Source organism: Anolis sagrei, chromosome 5, assembly GCF_037176765.1.
Source record: "Anolis sagrei isolate rAnoSag1 chromosome 5, rAnoSag1.mat, whole genome shotgun sequence".
NCBI lineage: Eukaryota > Metazoa > Chordata > Lepidosauria > Squamata > Dactyloidae > Anolis > Anolis sagrei.
Genome location: NC_090025.1, coordinates 143,776,017 through 143,793,785, shown reverse-complemented (window position 1 = coordinate 143,793,785; position 17,769 = coordinate 143,776,017). Strand labels below are relative to the sequence as shown.

Sequence of the window (17,769 nt, the reverse complement as noted above, 5' to 3'; positions counted from 1 at the left end):
ATTGACCTTGAGTTTTGGAGTTGTAGTTTTCCTACATCCAGAGAGCACTGTGGATTCAAACAATGATAGTTCTGGAACAAACTTGGCACAAAAACTCAATATGCCCAAATGTGAACACTGGTGGAGTTTGGGGGAAGTTCATATTGCTGACTTCTATTTGCTACATAATTGAAATATGGTTGGGACATTCAGAGGAAAGCATTGTTTGTGGGTGGGACTTTAAGATTTTCTAAAACCATTGTTACAAATGTTCCTACCTACGGACATTCTTCTTCAAGCCAAGATCACTTGCAGTTTTAGTTCCAGTGAGAGGGAAAAAATTAAAAACTCTCGAAGAACATTTACACCTAACTAGCTATAGAGGAAATATTAACTAGTACAGTCTACCTGGTATCACTTCCCTAGAAGTGTCCTTCATCTTTTGCATTAGAAGGAAACAGTACAGCATGGCTCCCATATCTGTGAGCAATATGTTCCTGGAAGCAGGAAACTGTAGATAATCGCAAACCCTATTGGAAGTTACCACAAAGTCAACCAGAGGACCTAGAAAATTCTTAGCCAGGTATCATCTCTAGGAAATTGCTATATTCTCCAACACGACTCTGTGGTAATATCCAGGAGAAGTGTGCCATAGAATCTCCTGGAGGATCTAGAAAATTCCTAGCAAGGGCAGATGCTGATAGTTGAAACCATGGATACCTGCCCTATAGGTATGGGGGTTATGTTGTATCCAAATCCCCACATTGATCCCTCCTGAAGCATTTGAATGTTTTAATTACATCATGCGTGACACTGAGAGCAAAAATGTGGAAGTTGCTGCACAAATATTTATTCAAAACATTAGGTATTAATTAAACTTCTAATTTGCAAACCAATTGTTTCTTGCATAAATGTTTTGAAGTATTTCATTTGATCATAGAATGTCGCAATTCTGTGTTTCAGTCCCTCAGAAAGTTTCAGAGTTGAAAGTGGACAGTATGGGAGGATTGAAATCCCTGAAAGTAAGCTGGCTGCCCCCTACTGGAGACTGGGACAAATACTATCTTGTGCTGCTGGACCTTTCTACAGTACTGCTGAATACTACAGTGCAGAAGGACAAGAGGGAGTATGTTATTGAGGATCTGGGGCTGATTCCAGGAAGGCAATATGAGGTTACTGTTACTGTAGAAAGTGGAGGGTTACAGAATACAGCACACAGTAAAGGCAGAACAGGTAAGCAAATGTTTTTCTTATTCCTGATCAACAAGAAACTTGGGAAATCTACAAAGATAATATGAAAGACTTAATCAGATGGGTTGCTATGAGTTTTTTGGGCTGCATGGCCATGTTCCAGATGCATTATCTCCAGACATTTCACCTGCATCTGTGGCTAGCATCTTCAGACCTCTGAAAATGCCAGACACAGATGCAGGTGAAATGTCAGAAAAGAATGCAGCTGGAACATGGCCATGTAGCCCCAAAACTCACAACAACCTAGTGATTCCAGCCATGAAAGCCTTCAGCTTAATCAGATGTTTGTGTGTGAGATAGAAGCATCCTAACTGTGTTCATATGAACATGATACATTAGACCAGTGGTTCTCAACCGGGGGTCCCCAGATGTTTTTGGCCTACAACTCCCAGAAATCCCATCCAGTTTACCAGCTGTTAGGATTCCTGGGAGTTGAAGACCAAAAACATCTGGGAACCCCAGGTTGAGAACCACTGCATTAGGCATTTCTACAAGATCAGTCAGGAGTAAGAAGCTGCATTCTTTGCTGTCTGTAGGGTTCTTACTAAATTAAAGCAATATCTTTATCTATTAAGGGGCTACTGTGTTAGACCTAGTCATATTATTTGTTCATAGCACCCATTATTAGTTACTGAGATTGACAGTAGCTCTGCAGCATCAAAGGTGTCAACTTCCTTTCACTGAATATGCCTGCTATTGAACCTAAAATCTTTGCATGCAATACATACACTCTACAAAAGAATTGTGATTTCTGGCAATCTAGTTTGCTCCAGTAATTCGATATATTTAATTATGCATTGTGGCCAAAATCCCATGGTGGGTTTACTCTGACATTAAAGCCGTAGTGTAAGCCTTATACAGTGATCCCTTGTTATTGGCTGGGGTTTGACTTCCATTATATACAATAGCATTGGAAAATGGTATCCCATATAACAAATGGCAAAATCAATGTTAGTTTTTGCATCTATTTATTGACTTTGGCATACTTTCAAACTATGGTTATAGAGAACTGGCTGCATACATACGGTTAGGGCCTGTGTATCACACATGAATTCTTTGCAAACATTATATGAATTCTCTCACCCACAACTTAATACTGGAGAATCTGGGTTATCACAGATTTGCTTCAGGACTTATTATATTTATTTCAGCCTTTCTGCATTTACCCTGTACCAATGCACTATCAGAACAATAAATAATGTTAATGGATAGTCAAAAAACTGATTACCTTTTGTCACTTCATTATTTTATTCTCTGGGTCTGTTTGAACATTTCACAATGGAATCACTGGAAATTATGATTTTGTAATTCTACATAGATTGAAGCCGACAAAAATGGGAAACAATTTACTATGGCTGGATCTACACTGCCATATTATCCAGTTCTGGAATACAAACTATGGCACTGAACTGGATTATATGGCAGTGTAGATTCATATAATCTAGTTCAATATGGCAGTGTAGATTCAATATGGCAGTGTAGATTCATATAATCCGCATTCTGAAAGTGGGTTATATGGTAGTATAGATCAAGCACAAGATCAACATGAGGGAAGAGTACGGCAACAGATTCAAAATGAAACTAAGTGCTGTTGTTGTTATTGCTGTTGTTATATTTATTTATGTCCTGCTTTCCCCTCTTAAAAGAAACTCAAAGTAGCGATTTTTAAAAAAAAAATCTTAGTGGGTAGACAACATCTGCAAAATTACTGGTGACATCAACGATCCTTTGAGCTCTTAAAAATAATTCTTCCCGAGGCTTCTTTGTTCCTCAGCGTGTCTTTGAATTTTCCTTCCTAAACACATCTTAAAAAGAGAAGCATGTTGGACTTGGGACCTGATCACATGACACAGGGCTACTTCAGCATACCTGCTGTGTCCTGGAAGCCTCCTAGGACAGCACCCTGAAAACATGGGTGGTTACCCGTGTTCTTATTAGGAAAGCCAGGGAAAGCCGGGCAGCAACGTTTACCCCCATGGGATGGGAAAGGGGGCAATGAGGGCAATGCGGGGCATGAGATGATGGTTTCCCCAGCTGCTCACTGGATTTGCCCTGCTGCCCCACAGATTCTCCCACTGTCCCCGGGCTTGAGGTTCTCAATGTGATGACGTACTTGGTTGAGTTGTTTTGCACATTGTTACTATATGAATACCAAAATGAATAAATCATTGATTTCTTGTTGTTAATTGATGTCAAGTTTACTTCAATTCATGGTGAGCCAATGACTGAGAGATTTCCAAATACTTTATCACATTGTGGTATCTAACAAGGGGGACAATGAAGGAATGTCCCAGGCAGTGTGGCGAATCCAGAAGGCAGTGGAGGAAACTGTTTTCTCATGCCCCACATCGCCACCTTCCCCATTAACTGGGGGAAAGTGTTGCCACCTGGCTTCCCCTGTGCTTGCCCCATTATAGGCGATAAGAACATGGGTGGCCGCTCATGTTCTCAGGCTCCATCCTGGAAGTGTCCTAGGATGGAGCCAGAAGTCACAATGTGATGAGGTCCCAAGTTACCCTGTCATCAACAGCCTTGTTCAGCTGTTCCAGACTAAAGACCATGGCTTTCCTGATTGAGTCTATCAATCTGTAATGTGGTCTTCCTCTTTTCCTATTAAATTCTACCTTACCAAACATTACTGTCTTTTCTACAGAATCATGTCTTCCAATGGTAGACCCAAAAAAAAAAGTTTCTTTTTAGTAAATTGGCTTCTAGGGACAAGTCAGTCTCAATTTACTTTAGAACCCTTTATTTGTCTTTTCAGCAATCAATAGTATCCACAGAAGCAGTCACCAACACGTTTCAAATTAGTTGATTTTCTTCCTTTGAGTTTTCTTCAGTGTCCAGCATGCACAGCCATACATAGAAATTAGAAATACAATGGCATGGACAATCCCAGCTTTAGTAAAATGGGCCCTTGGTGTCCACTGGGATTTGGATTCAGGACCTCATGGGAATACCAGAAGCCATGAATACTCAAATCCCATTACATACAATGACATAGTAAAAGGGTACCCTATATATATAATGGCAAAACTTTTGGGATTTAAACATGGTTGAACCTAAAGATATTAAATCCGTTGACATGGAGGGCCAATTGTGTTCAATGATATATCTTGACACTTCCAGATCTTGTCTAGCTTCTTCATATTTGTCTTTCCAATTATCTTCTGATTTCTTGTCTTTGGTCTCCATTCTGATTAATGACTAAGCCAAAGTATGGAAAATCTTGAAGTATTTCCTTGTCTTGACTGTCTGCTTTAAAATTATGTATATATCTGTGTCATTACTTTTTTATTTCTTGATGTTCAACTGTACACCTACTATTACACTTTTTTCTTCGGCAGTATTCATTCTAACTCATTGCTATTTTCAGCATTTGGCATGCATATCTTAAATTGATGATTTTTCCTTCCTCCAGTTTTCACATCCCCTTTCTCAGAGTCTAAGCTAGCTTTGCATATGATACATTTAGCATACAAGTTAAACAGGGTAATAAAAAGCAGCCATGCATGACATCCTTGCCAAATAGAAATAATTTCTTCTCTGTATTTGCCCTATTGGTAGCCTAGTGTCAAAGTACAGGTTATGTACCAAGACAAATAAATATTGTGGCTCATTTTCTCAGAGTAATATATAGTTTTTCATGATCTACACATTCAAAGACTTTCTATAAAGCACAGACTATCTGCAATATGTGTAATCTCTAGTGCTTCTTCCCTCCATGAACCCAGCTTGGACATATGCCATTTCTCACTCCAAAGTTTACCTGTATGGGTGATTAATGCAATCCTCGGTGTCTCCTGTTTTGGAGACCATAATATACATTGAGCATTTCCATTCAATGAACTATTGTTTTATTTTCCATATTTGTTGACAGATTTTAACAAAAACTGTCAAATTCTTTCTCTGTAGCTTAAAGCAGCTGAATTGATTATTTCTCCCAGTACTTTAAGTACAGATTCCATTTTACATTCCAAAATTGTTGGTTCACCTATAGTAGAGTTCTCCCTTAAATCAATCTGTCACCCTTTCATTTCTTTTATATAGTTCTTAAGTGTATTGTTTCCATCAGATTTTTGCTGTAAGGATGGAGCTTTTCAATCTTCTGTTTCTGATAATTGTATTGCCATCAAGTGATGTCCATATATGTAGTTGCCTCTTTTGTTTTAGTGGGCACTCAGTTTCTAGCTTTAAATGCTTTTTCCCCTTCTGCCTCTGTAATTAGCACATAAATGGGTTATGTTTAATTGAGGGGTTTACCTTGAGGTCTTTTTAATATTATACAATATTAGACTTTGTTTTTGGTCATGTCAGGAGCGACTTGAAAAACTGCAAGTTGCTTCTGGTGTGAGAGAATTGGCCGTCTGTGAGGACGTTGCTCAGGGGACACCCGGATGTTTTGATGTTTTTACCATCCTTGTGGGAGGCTTCTATCATGTCCCCGCATGAGGAGCTGGAGCTGATAGAGGGAGCTCATCCGTGCTCTCCCTGGATTTGAACCTGTGACCTATCGGTCTTCAGTCCTGCCAGCACAGGGGTTTAACCTACTGCGCCACCAGGGGCTCCCATTAGACTTTGTAGTATATGCTTTTACTGGCTTTGTTACATCTCTCCTCACAATTACTGCCACAAGAACTAGAAATAAAGCTTTTGAAGATAGTTAACTGAAAACAGGATTTCTTGCCCTTTTGAGAAGAGAGTGTGAACTGTATAAAGTAACTCTGGAGGCCAGCTATATATGGTCCATAAATAGAAGTCTCCCTCCCCTGCCATAAGCTATTGCAGTGCGCGGCAAGCTGAGTATTTCAGATTTACAAAAAAAAGGAAGGGAGTGTCCTGAAAAACAATGGTCTGAAGGGTGTATTAGAAGATCAGGATAGGAAACCATATGTTATCTTACACCTCGTTTTGATTATTTTTCCTGCTACACCCTCTCTTTGATTCTTCAGACATTACACATGCTTTGACTCTTTGACACCATGTTTCTCATAACACAGAAATGTCAGGTTGCAGCAGTTACAGAAATGTGCTATTCATAGTAATTTTGTGACCTACCAAATTGCTGCCAGGCCAAAATGCTTTTCCTGTTTAGAGGCAATACTAATGTGCCTGTTTTATCTTTGCCACCTGAAAGAGAAATAAAATGTTTAGGCTATGAGGTCACTCTCTTGAGTTTCATGTCTCCACTGAAAAACTGTTCAGTGACTTTTTGAGAATAAGTATCTGATTTGATTCACGTACAAAATCCTAAATGTCTCACACATTTTGTGGAAAGCCATGGATATTTCTGTGATCACTTTGTCATATCTCTTTTTGAATGTTTGTAAACAAATAATCTCCTAAAAATATTGAATCTCATCTCAAGAGAAAGGAAGGATATAAATTCAATCTATCAATCAATACCTGTTATCGTTCTTCTGAGAAGTATGGTATATTAAATTCGAACTGAGAAACTTTACTTCAGACATGTTCAGTTTATATCCACAGATTCCACCTTCCACAGATTATACTTTAAAAAAACAAATTCCAAAAAGCCTCTGATTTTGCCATTTTTAAAAATGGGCACTCCATACACCATGATATATAATTGCATTTGAGCAAACACAGAATTTGGTATCCAACAGCATAGGAGTGTGTCTTGGAATCAAACCATGTGTAAAAAAAATTACTACATTAATTTAATACCGCCATCCGAGCAAAGGCTCTTCCCCATCTATTTTGCTTTACATTTGAGTCTCTCATTAATTGAGAGCCTATGGCAAAATCTTTGGTAGCCTCATTCAATCAATGCCAGATAGAGTATGATTGTCATCTTTGACACCTAAAATACACCACAAGTAGCAACTAAATTGCTTGATGTGCATTCATCAACAGAAAAAACACAACAGTTTATAGTTTAGGTAAAGTATGAGCCCAGTTAATAAACAGCTAATTAGTGTTATGGAAGGAAGCCCTGAAGGTGAGACAGAGCACACGTTTTACATCTATAAGGGTTTGTTTCTGGCTTCTGTGCATTCCAGTTAAGCCAATCCAGTAGATCTGATACAACGAAAATGTTTGAAATTATGGGGAACTGATGCTAATCCAGGGCAACCCTTCCATGAAGACTGGTGAGTTCTTTGGGTGAGACAGCAGAGAAGCATCACAAACTGCATATTACTCCTGCCTTTGGGAGATTCTCCTTCCTCTCACTCTGCAAAGCACCACTAGAACCCATGTTCTGTAGAACTCTATAGACTTGTGCACTCTTTTTGTCAAAAGTCATAAGAAGACACTTGCTAGGAAGATGCAGAGAGAGGGGATTTTTTAAGTATAAGTGTAGTAAATTACTTACCATACCCTGGTAATGTAATGTGATAAATGTATGATGCCTTATGTGCAATAATGTAATGTAATAAAATGAAAGTAATGTGCTCAGAACTAAACTAGCCTATGTTTCACCTGAAAGAATGTGTTTATCTATGATTACTTGTCATAAATAAATAACAGTTTGACAGAGTCTACTTGTTCCCCATATAAATATCCTGAGATTGCTGTACTTAAGAATGCATAAGTAGAGCATTGATATAAACACTGTCAATCTGAATTCTATTGCCATTACAATTTGAATAACTAGGCAGCTAAAATTGATAATGGGACACCAGATAAATACAGATCAGTTGAAAAATAGCAAAGGACCCTCAGTCCTTCAGCCTTGAATAAGGGTTGCTTGAATTTGCTTCTTCAAGTAAACTATTAAGTACAGTGAACTCCTTGGATGTATACTAAATGTCATGTGGAGGAAGCCCATTAATGCAGCTTTCCTTCAACTTTTACTAAATGTTTCCCATGGTGATTTGCTCTAGCACACATATAAAGTGGAACCTGAGCCCCATGGCAAGACTATATATATAAGCAATATACATCATCATCATCATCATCATTTAATAACTTATTAATCGCCCTCCATCCAAGAAAGCTCCAGGCGATTTACAGCTAAATTACAAAAGATAAATACATACATACAAAAATTAAAAAATCAACCCTGTACAGCTCCTGTTATATTGATTGTGTACATTGAGGTTATTAGAAAACCCGAGAACCCACAGAAAAAACACAGCAAACTGAATAGAATATAAATAGCATCAGATCTTCATTACTTCTGCACACTTAGTGCCAGGCAACCAGCATCACTTTGTTTGAACATTTATCAGTTTAATCCATTATATCTGTCTTCCAGTGTAATAAATTATGCCAGGGTAAAAAATAATAAGTCTTACCACCTGTGATTCAGGCCATTGTTTACAAACAGTTTCAGCCATCAAGATTAGAATGGCATCTTAAGTGTTAGCTGAAATTAATATTTCATCACATGCAGCCCTCCAATTTGGCAGAGGTGTCTTACTGATTTTTTAATTTCAAAATAGCCTTTTGATAGAATTCTTCATAATTTTTTAATAATGTTGAGGTGCTTTTCCCACCTTCTCTTTCACATAGCTCCACAGCCTGTCCTTCAACTCCGTATAAAGCATGCTAATGAATCATCTCTCACTATCATGTGGATGACTCCCTTGACTGAATGGGATGGTTATGTGGTTTCATTGGGAGACAGAGCACTCACAATCATAAACAAGGCACTTGCCAAAGAAGCCAAAGAATTCACTTACACTGGTCTCTTGCCTGGGCGGAAGTATACAGCTACTGTGACCACCATTAGTGGGGATTTGAGCAACTGGACTTCAGTCGTGGGACGCACAGGTATTTTATTTCCAATATATTATGAATCCCCAATTTTTCCAAATACCAACAGCTAATGTATTGCTTTATTGTAACTAAAAAGAGCTTTTAAATTTGTTCATATCTTTTACAAATACAAATTGTACTTGCTCAGAAGAGAGCAATTTAAGAAGAAACTTGATGAATCAAAACTAGCGCCTGCCTACCTACACCAATATTTTGTTCCACAATGCCCCAAATTTGCCAAACAAATGCTCTGAAACTATAGCTCTCTCCAGCCTGTGTTTCTTATCAACTGGCATACTGCAGCTAATACAGCAATACTGACTAGGAATCCCAGATAGTCTTATCCTCTGTGGGTTTGTTCAGTTACTTCTTAGGGTGCTTCCAGACATGACCTAAATGCACACCGAAGTGGGTTTAAAAAAACCCGCTTTGGCACAGATTTAAGTCCCTATACTCCCCAAAAAACCCAGGCGTTCCCAGGGAGTATCTACATGCCATCCTGATAGATGGCATGTAGCTATCCCAAAGCCCCCCAAAGAACTCCTAAAAGGTTTTTAAACTTATCCAGCTGCCATTATGGTCCTTTTCTACCCCTCCTTCCCCCAGTTTTCTGGCACTGTATTTCCTGGTGTGTGGAGAACGATAATGGCATCCAGGTAATTTTTAAACCTTTTAAGGGCTTCTTTTGGGGTTTGGTGGGGAAAGATGGGTCTCATCTCAGCTTTTTTGGGCTCATGGAGCCTTAAAAACCAAGATGGCTGTGTGGATTGGGCCCAGGGATGGCTCCTTGTTTTCTAGCAATGCTACCCTGTGTTTTCTGTTCTTTAATCAGTCATCCATATAAAAAAAAAAGACCTCCCATCTTACCTCATGGTTGTCAAATTCTCTTAAGATGAAGAGACTCAGCAAAACCTTTTGAAAGAACAAGTAGACAGTGTCCACTGAATTGCCCCATCCACATCCTTATCAAAAATTATTATAGATTGCTGTTTTAATTATCTTACAAATGTACTCCGGCCCCATCTACCCTGCCACATAGTGCAGTTTGAACTACATTATAATGGTCAGTGTAGACTCATATAATGCAGAATCAACCACATTGAACTACATTATATGTGTAGACACTGCCATATAATCCAGTTCAATGCAGTTAATCTGCATTCTGAAACTGCATTGTATGGCAATGTAGATGGGGCCTTCCCTGTATCGGTAATATGGAGGGGGTGTGAGAGAGAGTAATGCAATGAAAACAGCTGCAAACAGTGTTTTTGGCAATTTCAAACTCAATGTTATAAACTTTCAAAATTACTGGAATGTGAATAAAGCAGAATGTTGGACAAAGGCCACCTCTCCTCCGTCCTAAAAATATTGGCAAATTTTATAGGGAACTTCGGGTCTTCTATAACCAGATATGACTTATTCAGCAATCGGAAATGGACTCAGTTCTCCAATAGTAAGACTCTTTGAATTTTAGGAGCGACAGTTTTAGTATAGCAGCCTGTTGTTACTATCAATAAATATATCTCTACTTTTGTGTAGTCTTTTTTTTTTCTACAATAAATAGTTTTCCATCAGACAGGAAGCAAAGCTGGCCCAAGACACTCTGCTGCCTAAGGTGAAGCAGCAAATGGTGCCCTCCACTATTTAGTGAGCCCTGGCAGGAAGTAAACAGTTTTGACATATGAGTAGCTATTTTTAGTCCTCCGACACTCGTTTTTGTTTTAGTTCTTTGGTAGCAGTTTCTTATTTCTTACCCATGAATTTTGTAGTTGTTGCTGTAAGCTTTCTTCAAACATCTGTATCTGTTCCATCATTCTAATCTTGATCTGGAATTGCAGTTCCAGCACAAGTGACAGACTTGTATGTGACAAACCAAGGAACAACCAACAGCCTATTCACCAGCTGGACCAGAGCAAATGGAAATGTGGATACTTACCAAGTGTTGCTCATTCATGAAAATGTTGTCATAAAAAACGAGACTGTTTCCAGTGACATCAGTCAATATCATTTCTACTCCCTAAAACCCGGAGGACTCTATTCAGTGGTTGTCACCACTGTTAGTGGAGGGATATCTTCCAGGCAAGCAATTGCTGAAGGAAGAACAGGTATGTACTTATTCATTTATATTAATAGTTGATAAACCACATCAGCAAAGAACTCACATCCACCAACAAAATCATTGACTTCCAACTTTGGCAACTATCTTAAATTGAAACCACAGTAACAATTCATAAGAACAGCCATAAAGGCTTTAAACAAAACAGTATTATTTGTTGTTGTTTAAAATAAATGCTTACTTAAAGAATCAAATGTTCAATTACTGTCTAAAATAGTACAGACAAATCTTCGCTGACAAGCATTCTACAAAGTGATGAACCATGAAGAAGGCTCTCAGCCAGAGGCAGGGAACTTGAAAATGAAGAGGATTATCTCCTTCCTTCCACATTAGCATATGCTGGATAACATATATGCTGGATAACATAAGAGTGTGGCCCTGCTGCTTGGTATTGTTGGATTCCCATCCAATGTACCATATGGAACTTAGTGCTTGTCTCAAGAGCAGTCTTGGCTCCTCCTTCCTTTTCCCTATGCAAGGAAGAGGGATGAGAAGCAAAACAAATTGGCAATTGCTGCATACAAATGAGAGTGCAATCAACTTCAGTTCGCCTCCTCTTCCTCAATCACAGAAGGCAAGAATAGTAATAACAATAATAACAATAATGAATGTATTACCCACCTCTCCCTGTGGCTCAAGGTGGGATACAACATCATTAAAATGAGATAAAACACTATTAAATTACATACAAGAAGATGCACCAAGTTAAAATACAAGTGACACTGATAAAATGCAGTTTAAAAATCACAAGTTCAAATGGACCGGGTAGGCCTGCCAAAAGAGATGGGTCTAATAATAATAATGAAGAAGAAGAACAAATAATAAAAAGAAATAATGGTTATTCTATATGATTTTGTGTTGGTAATTGAATGCTTTACCTATGCTGGAAACCACCCTGAGTCCCCCCAGGGAGATAGAGCAATATACAAATAAAGTTTTTATTTATTTATTTATTTTTATAACACTGCATTAATTCTAACATTTCCCAGTTAGTGGAGAAGAAAGTGCCAAGAGTATTTTTGTATACACCTGGCCACCTAAGACCCAAAAAATAATTGGGTGAAATTGTCCCAAATGCACCCCAACCTTTTTGATGGGCACAATATTATCGCATTTTGGGGGGCTGTGTGTCTTTTTGGAGGCAGGAGTACCAGAGGCTGTGTCACATTAGTTTGTGACACAGTATGTGTGTGTGTTTCTCTGTGTGTATGTAGAACCAGACATACACACACTCTGAGAATGCGTTGAAGTGGAGTGGTCAATTGTAAGCATTAATTGTAAAACTGTAGATTTATTTATTTATTTATTTATTTATTTATTTATTTGCTGTGCTTCTATACTGCTGTTCTCAGCCCGGGGGCGACTCACTAGATAAACTTAGTGTTGTCTGAAAAGAAAGTAGTAATCAATTTTTCCACTAGAGGGCGGGAAACTCTCAGTATTTATATAAAATTCTTCCAATTCATTCTACTTTGATGATGTATGTGTACCAATTTTTAAATATACAACAGCATTTTGTGAAGATAGTGAGTCACCAGCTATTTCCAGATAGTACTTTTTTTTTTGGTTGGGCTTCTTTACTCATAGGGAGCCAAAGAGCTTCCAAATTGTGGATCAGATTTCTGGAACTGAGTTGCCTAATGCAGTATTCAGTGGAAAAAAATTCCATATAGATCTTCTGTCTTAACTTTAATTTGCTCTTTCAGTATGCTGCTCTTACTTTAACAATGCAAACATGAATGCAAACTAAGGAATTTATCACACGAAAATGGAAACTGGCACAATAGCAGGCAACAGTCAATATCACATGACATTGTGTAATATCTGTTGCCAGTATGCCACCTCCAGGTGATGAAACTGCAGGATAATGACTTGTAAGTGGTCTTGTCCAACATTTTGATCCCCCAGCCATCTATAGACAATATCTTTGACTTTTTATGAGGGAGCCCATTGTAAATATATTCTAATAAGATGAATCTCTTTATCAAAACACTTTGTTTGACTTTGTTGCACAGTCCCTTCTAGCGTACGTGGAATAACAGTGAACAACTCAGGGCGGAGTGATTACCTGAGTGTTTCCTGGCTGCCAGCTGTTGGAGATGTAGACAGTTATGCCATAACACTCTCTCATGAAGGACAAATGGTCCATACTCTCACCGTTGCAAAATCCGCCAGTGAATGTTCCTTCAACACCCTCATTCCTGGCCGACTCTATGACGTGACGGTGACCACGAAGAGTGGAAAGTATGAAAACCAATCTTTCAGTCAAGAAAGAACAGGTAATACAGTGGAGGGGAAAGCACAAATTTGGTCACAAAAATAGTGCAGTAATGGACTATTGTATGAATAAATGTATTGGGATACAATGCTATTGTCTCACCATAGATGTCAGGATTGTACACAACATAACTAGTTTGATCCTTAAATAGAGTATGACTGCTACCTGAGGATGCAGATGTGGATGACATGGAAAAGTGGCAACATGTTGATTATTTGTTTTGTATATCTATTTCTTGCGGGTGGAAGCACCTTCAGGACTTTGTGTCTGCAGTCCAAGAATTAACTTGGTTGATTTGGTTGACTCTAGTTATAGGCATTTTTACGAATGCTATTTGGAGGAGGAGGAGCATTTCCAGCTTTTTCTCAGGCTGCAAAATGCTTGTGCCAACTCTGGCACAAAAGGTTTTACAATTCTTATATAATTTATTATTGATACATGCATGATACAAGTTGTTCATATCTCCTTGATATAGATAGAATTCCTGAGGCTAAGAGTGAAATCTGCAACAGAGATGGTAAAATACATCCATCCTAATTTTATAAAATCCACTTGTAAAGCAGTTAACTGTCAGCATAAAATCACACATAAATTCAAATGCAAATACTGGACACTGTGCTATCAACAATGCAAAATGGACTTAGATGTGTTTGAATATTGATCCACATTTGGGCCTATCCAGCTTTGATCCAAAATATTTTTCAAATGAATGATGTTCCCTACTTTGTATAAATAACCAACTTATTTAGCACTTCAAAAAGAGTATTTTACATATTTTTCCAGGCCATATTGTATAATTATTCAAGTAACCTTAAATATGTGGTTTTCTGCTCCATTGTGATATCTTGAGGTAGCTGCCTCACTTTCTAAGGGTAGCGTGAGTACTGGGCCCAAGTTGTCAAATTTAGCAACTATAGCTAGCTAAATTAGAGCAACTCTATATTAAATTTCACTTTTTTGCCCTCCCCTTCCTGAAATTTCAATTTATTTTTCAAATTGAACTCAGCCTGTATTATACTTTTATTACTTCTGAAATCAGGACAAACTGCAGAATGTTCTATCTTTTCAGTGCCTTCAAATGTCCAGGGACTCACAGCGAGTAACTCTGCAAGAAGTGACTATTTAAAGGTGTCCTGGCTACATGCAGCAGGAGACTATGATAATTATGAAGTGACCATCAAGCACAACAATGACTTCATCCAAACAAAAACGGTTTCCAAAGATAAAAATGAATGCGTTTTCACTAACCTGGTTCCTGGGAGGTGTTATAGTGTCACTGTTAACACAAGGAGTGGAAAATATGAAACTAGTGAAAGGACCGATGGAAGAACGGGTAAGTAAACAGTCCATAACATTTTTAAAAAGAAATAATTGGGTTTTTTAAAAAAATCCAGGGGTTTAAAAAAGTCTGGACTTGATATGTAGGCACATGTAATCAGTGTGATTTATCAAGCTCCCATTCATTCAGAGACTGAATGTAGTCCATAATGTCCTAAAACCTTCTAATGAAATCCTGTGTTCCTTTTAATAAAGAGCTATGCAGAAAATGTCATTAGGGTTTTTTTTTTCCGCATCAGGAGCAACTTGAGAAACTGCAAGTCGCTTGTGGTGTGAGAAAATTGACTGTCTGCAAGGACGTTACCAAAGGGACACCCGGATGTTTTACCATCCTGTGGGAGGCTTCTCTCTTGTCCCTACATGAGAAGCTGGAGCTGACAGATGGGAGCTCAACTCTCTCCCCAGATTCGAACTGCCATCCTTTCGGTCACCAGTTCTGCCGGCACAAGGGTTTAACCCATTGTCCCACTGGGGGTTCCATGTCATTAGTCATTGCATTAGTACACTGGTTCAAGTACTGTACTTGTGCAGTGGTTTTTTCTGATGTGGAATTGGAGGCTGTGTGGTAGTGGTGGTGGGAGTGTGGAGGGATGGGTGTGTTGTTTTGTTGTGTGTGCAGGGGAAGGCATGCAATTTAATTGTGCAATAGCTAATAAAGCTATTCTAGTGCTGATGCTTCAACCAAGAGTTAGTAAATCAAATGGCAAGACTCTGGAATCCATGTGATGTCATCCTAGATATTAGCATTGTTCAATGAAATGATGTGAATAATCTGATCTTGTTTTATGCCCACCTATCTCACTGCTACAATGCGTTGTTGCAAAATAATACATAATTATGGTACTACCAATCAAATAGCAAGATTTTTCACATTCTACTTCATGGTTACATGCACAACATAATTTATTGCTCTTAGAAAGCATAGACTACGAGTGGTGGCATGCCAAAAGTGCTACCTGGGCCCCCTAGCAACCCAAAAATGTTCTGACAGAATTGTCCCAAGTGCACCTCAACATTTTAGAGACCCAGAAGCATTTAATTTTTTAAACGGAAGCAATCAGATTGACCAGCAGGAGAAAACTTTCATTGTTGGCAGCCAAAAAGCAAAGAAATTGGATGGTCAAGGGGAGAAAAGTGTATGGTTTTCTTTGTGGCTGGTAAGGACAGCCCACAATGGAAGTCACATCTCCTAAAATGAGTGGCTAAAGCAGATTTCTCTTACCACATTGTAAAATGTGTTTAATAAAGCTTATTAAAAGCACGGCAAGGAGCCAAAAAACAGGAAAATCCTGTTTTCAGTAAATACAATTTTGAAATGACTTGAGGCTTTGTTTGGGATAATATTAGGATGTCATGATGCAGCAGAAGGTGTTTTTATTTATGTTTAAGGAGCCTCCAATCTATTGCTTAGAGATTTGTGTGGTAATCTCCCCAATGATTACTAAGGGTGTTCTCAGTGTATGCTTAAATTATGATCAGTCTTATTATGTGTATACTACTGTAATGGCATTCCATGAAGTCATGCTGGCCACATGACCTTGGAGGTGTCTAAGGACAATGCCGGCTCTTTGGCTTAGAAATGGAGATGAGCACCCACCCAGAGTCGGACACGACTGGACTTAATGTCAGGGGAAAACCTTTATCTTTTTACTGTTATTATGTACTGTTAATATTATTATATTTTTATATTAACATGTTGATCACAGTTTACTTTCAAATTGTTAGGAAAGCATTGGGGAAGCATAAAATATATTCATAAAAACAGTTTATAGCAAGCTGGGTTTGTTTTTCTTAAGAAACTTTTCAGTAATGCATGTTATTGTTATCTGTCACTGTCCTGTCCTTCATTCCTCAGTCCCAGAATCTGTAAAGCAATTGACCCTTACTGGTAGAGGCACGGAAGAGCTGTATATTACTTGGTCTAAAGCTGATGGGGATGTTGATCAGTATGAGATTCAGCTTCTCTTCAATGACATGAAGGTTTTTCCACCAAACCATCTTGAAAACACTATTGAAAATTTTCGGTTCACATCTCTAACTCCAGGACGCCTTTATAAAATTCTTGTTGTGACAATAAGTGGAAAAGCACAACGTGCTACTTTCATAGAAGGACTCACAGGTTAGTAAAGTGTATATAACTCAGACATTTGGGCTTGGTTGAATTGGTAGACAGGCACCTTATGAATGTGCACTGTAATTTTTCACAGGTTTCAGAGATGGCTGCATAGTCCAGCAGGGAAGTTGGATTACATAATGTGGGTTATTTTTCTAGTCTTCTGCAGATATTGAAAAATTATTTTGTAGATCAAATCATTTCTGCTTTTTACAATTTTTTTACTGTAGCTTAAAATTATGTGTTGATTTCCTTGGCCATTCTTGTTTTGGCATTTTGTCTTCCTTAGTTCCAAGTGCTGTTAAAAACATTCATATTTCACCAAACGGAATGACCAATAGTTTGAAAGTTAATTGGACCCCTGGAGGAGGAGATGTTGATTCATACACTGTCACAATATTCCATCAGAACCATCCACTTGATACCCAGACAGTTTCCAAACATGTATATGAGCACACTTTTAGCAAACTGGAAGCCGGAGAGCAATACAAAGTTCTGGTACAGACAAACAGTGGCACCTTGCATAACAACTCAACTGCTGTTGGACGAACAAGTAAGTTTAATCTTGGAACAAAGGGGAAAAGGTGATTCAGAGGTCCTTGACAGTCTTCTATTAATGGACATTTAGAAATGAGGGAAGTTAACTGTATTGCAGTTTCTTAGAATCATTATCATTTATTTCTGTAAGTTCATGATCTCAGTAGACTGGTGGATGACCTCTTCCTGGACTGATTTACAGTAAGCTCAGAAGTGGGTTTTCTCAATGAGTACTTAGGTAAAAATTGGTTTGTTTTCTAAAAATTGTCTCAGCTTGCATTGTGGTGCCACAACTGGATGTGCCCTTTCTGTTGCCTTTTGAGAACATTAAAACTAGGAAAGAAAGGTCTTTAAAATGAACATACACCAAGAGCAGGGTGGTGGTTGTGATTATGTATCATCTTCTCAACTAAGTAACCACTCTATTTATTT

At 38.3% G+C, this 17,769-nt stretch overlaps 1 protein-coding gene across 2 annotated transcripts in view; it reads left to right on the top strand.

The window, feature by feature from the left end:
• The window catches only part of PTPRB (protein tyrosine phosphatase receptor type B), a 96,084-nt gene that overhangs the window by 33,308 nt on the left and 45,007 nt on the right, over nt 1-17,769 (top strand). For both annotated transcript variants that reach the window (XM_060777462.2, XM_060777463.2), the window contains 7 exons: nt 943-1,212; nt 8,710-8,970; nt 10,794-11,060; nt 13,087-13,350; nt 14,419-14,682; nt 16,543-16,806; nt 17,090-17,353. In XM_060777462.2, the coding sequence (XP_060633445.2) occupies nt 943-1,212; nt 8,710-8,970; nt 10,794-11,060; nt 13,087-13,350; nt 14,419-14,682; nt 16,543-16,806; nt 17,090-17,353 (1,854 nt within the window). The remainder of the gene's footprint in view (nt 1-942; nt 1,213-8,709; nt 8,971-10,793; nt 11,061-13,086; nt 13,351-14,418; nt 14,683-16,542; nt 16,807-17,089; nt 17,354-17,769) is intronic.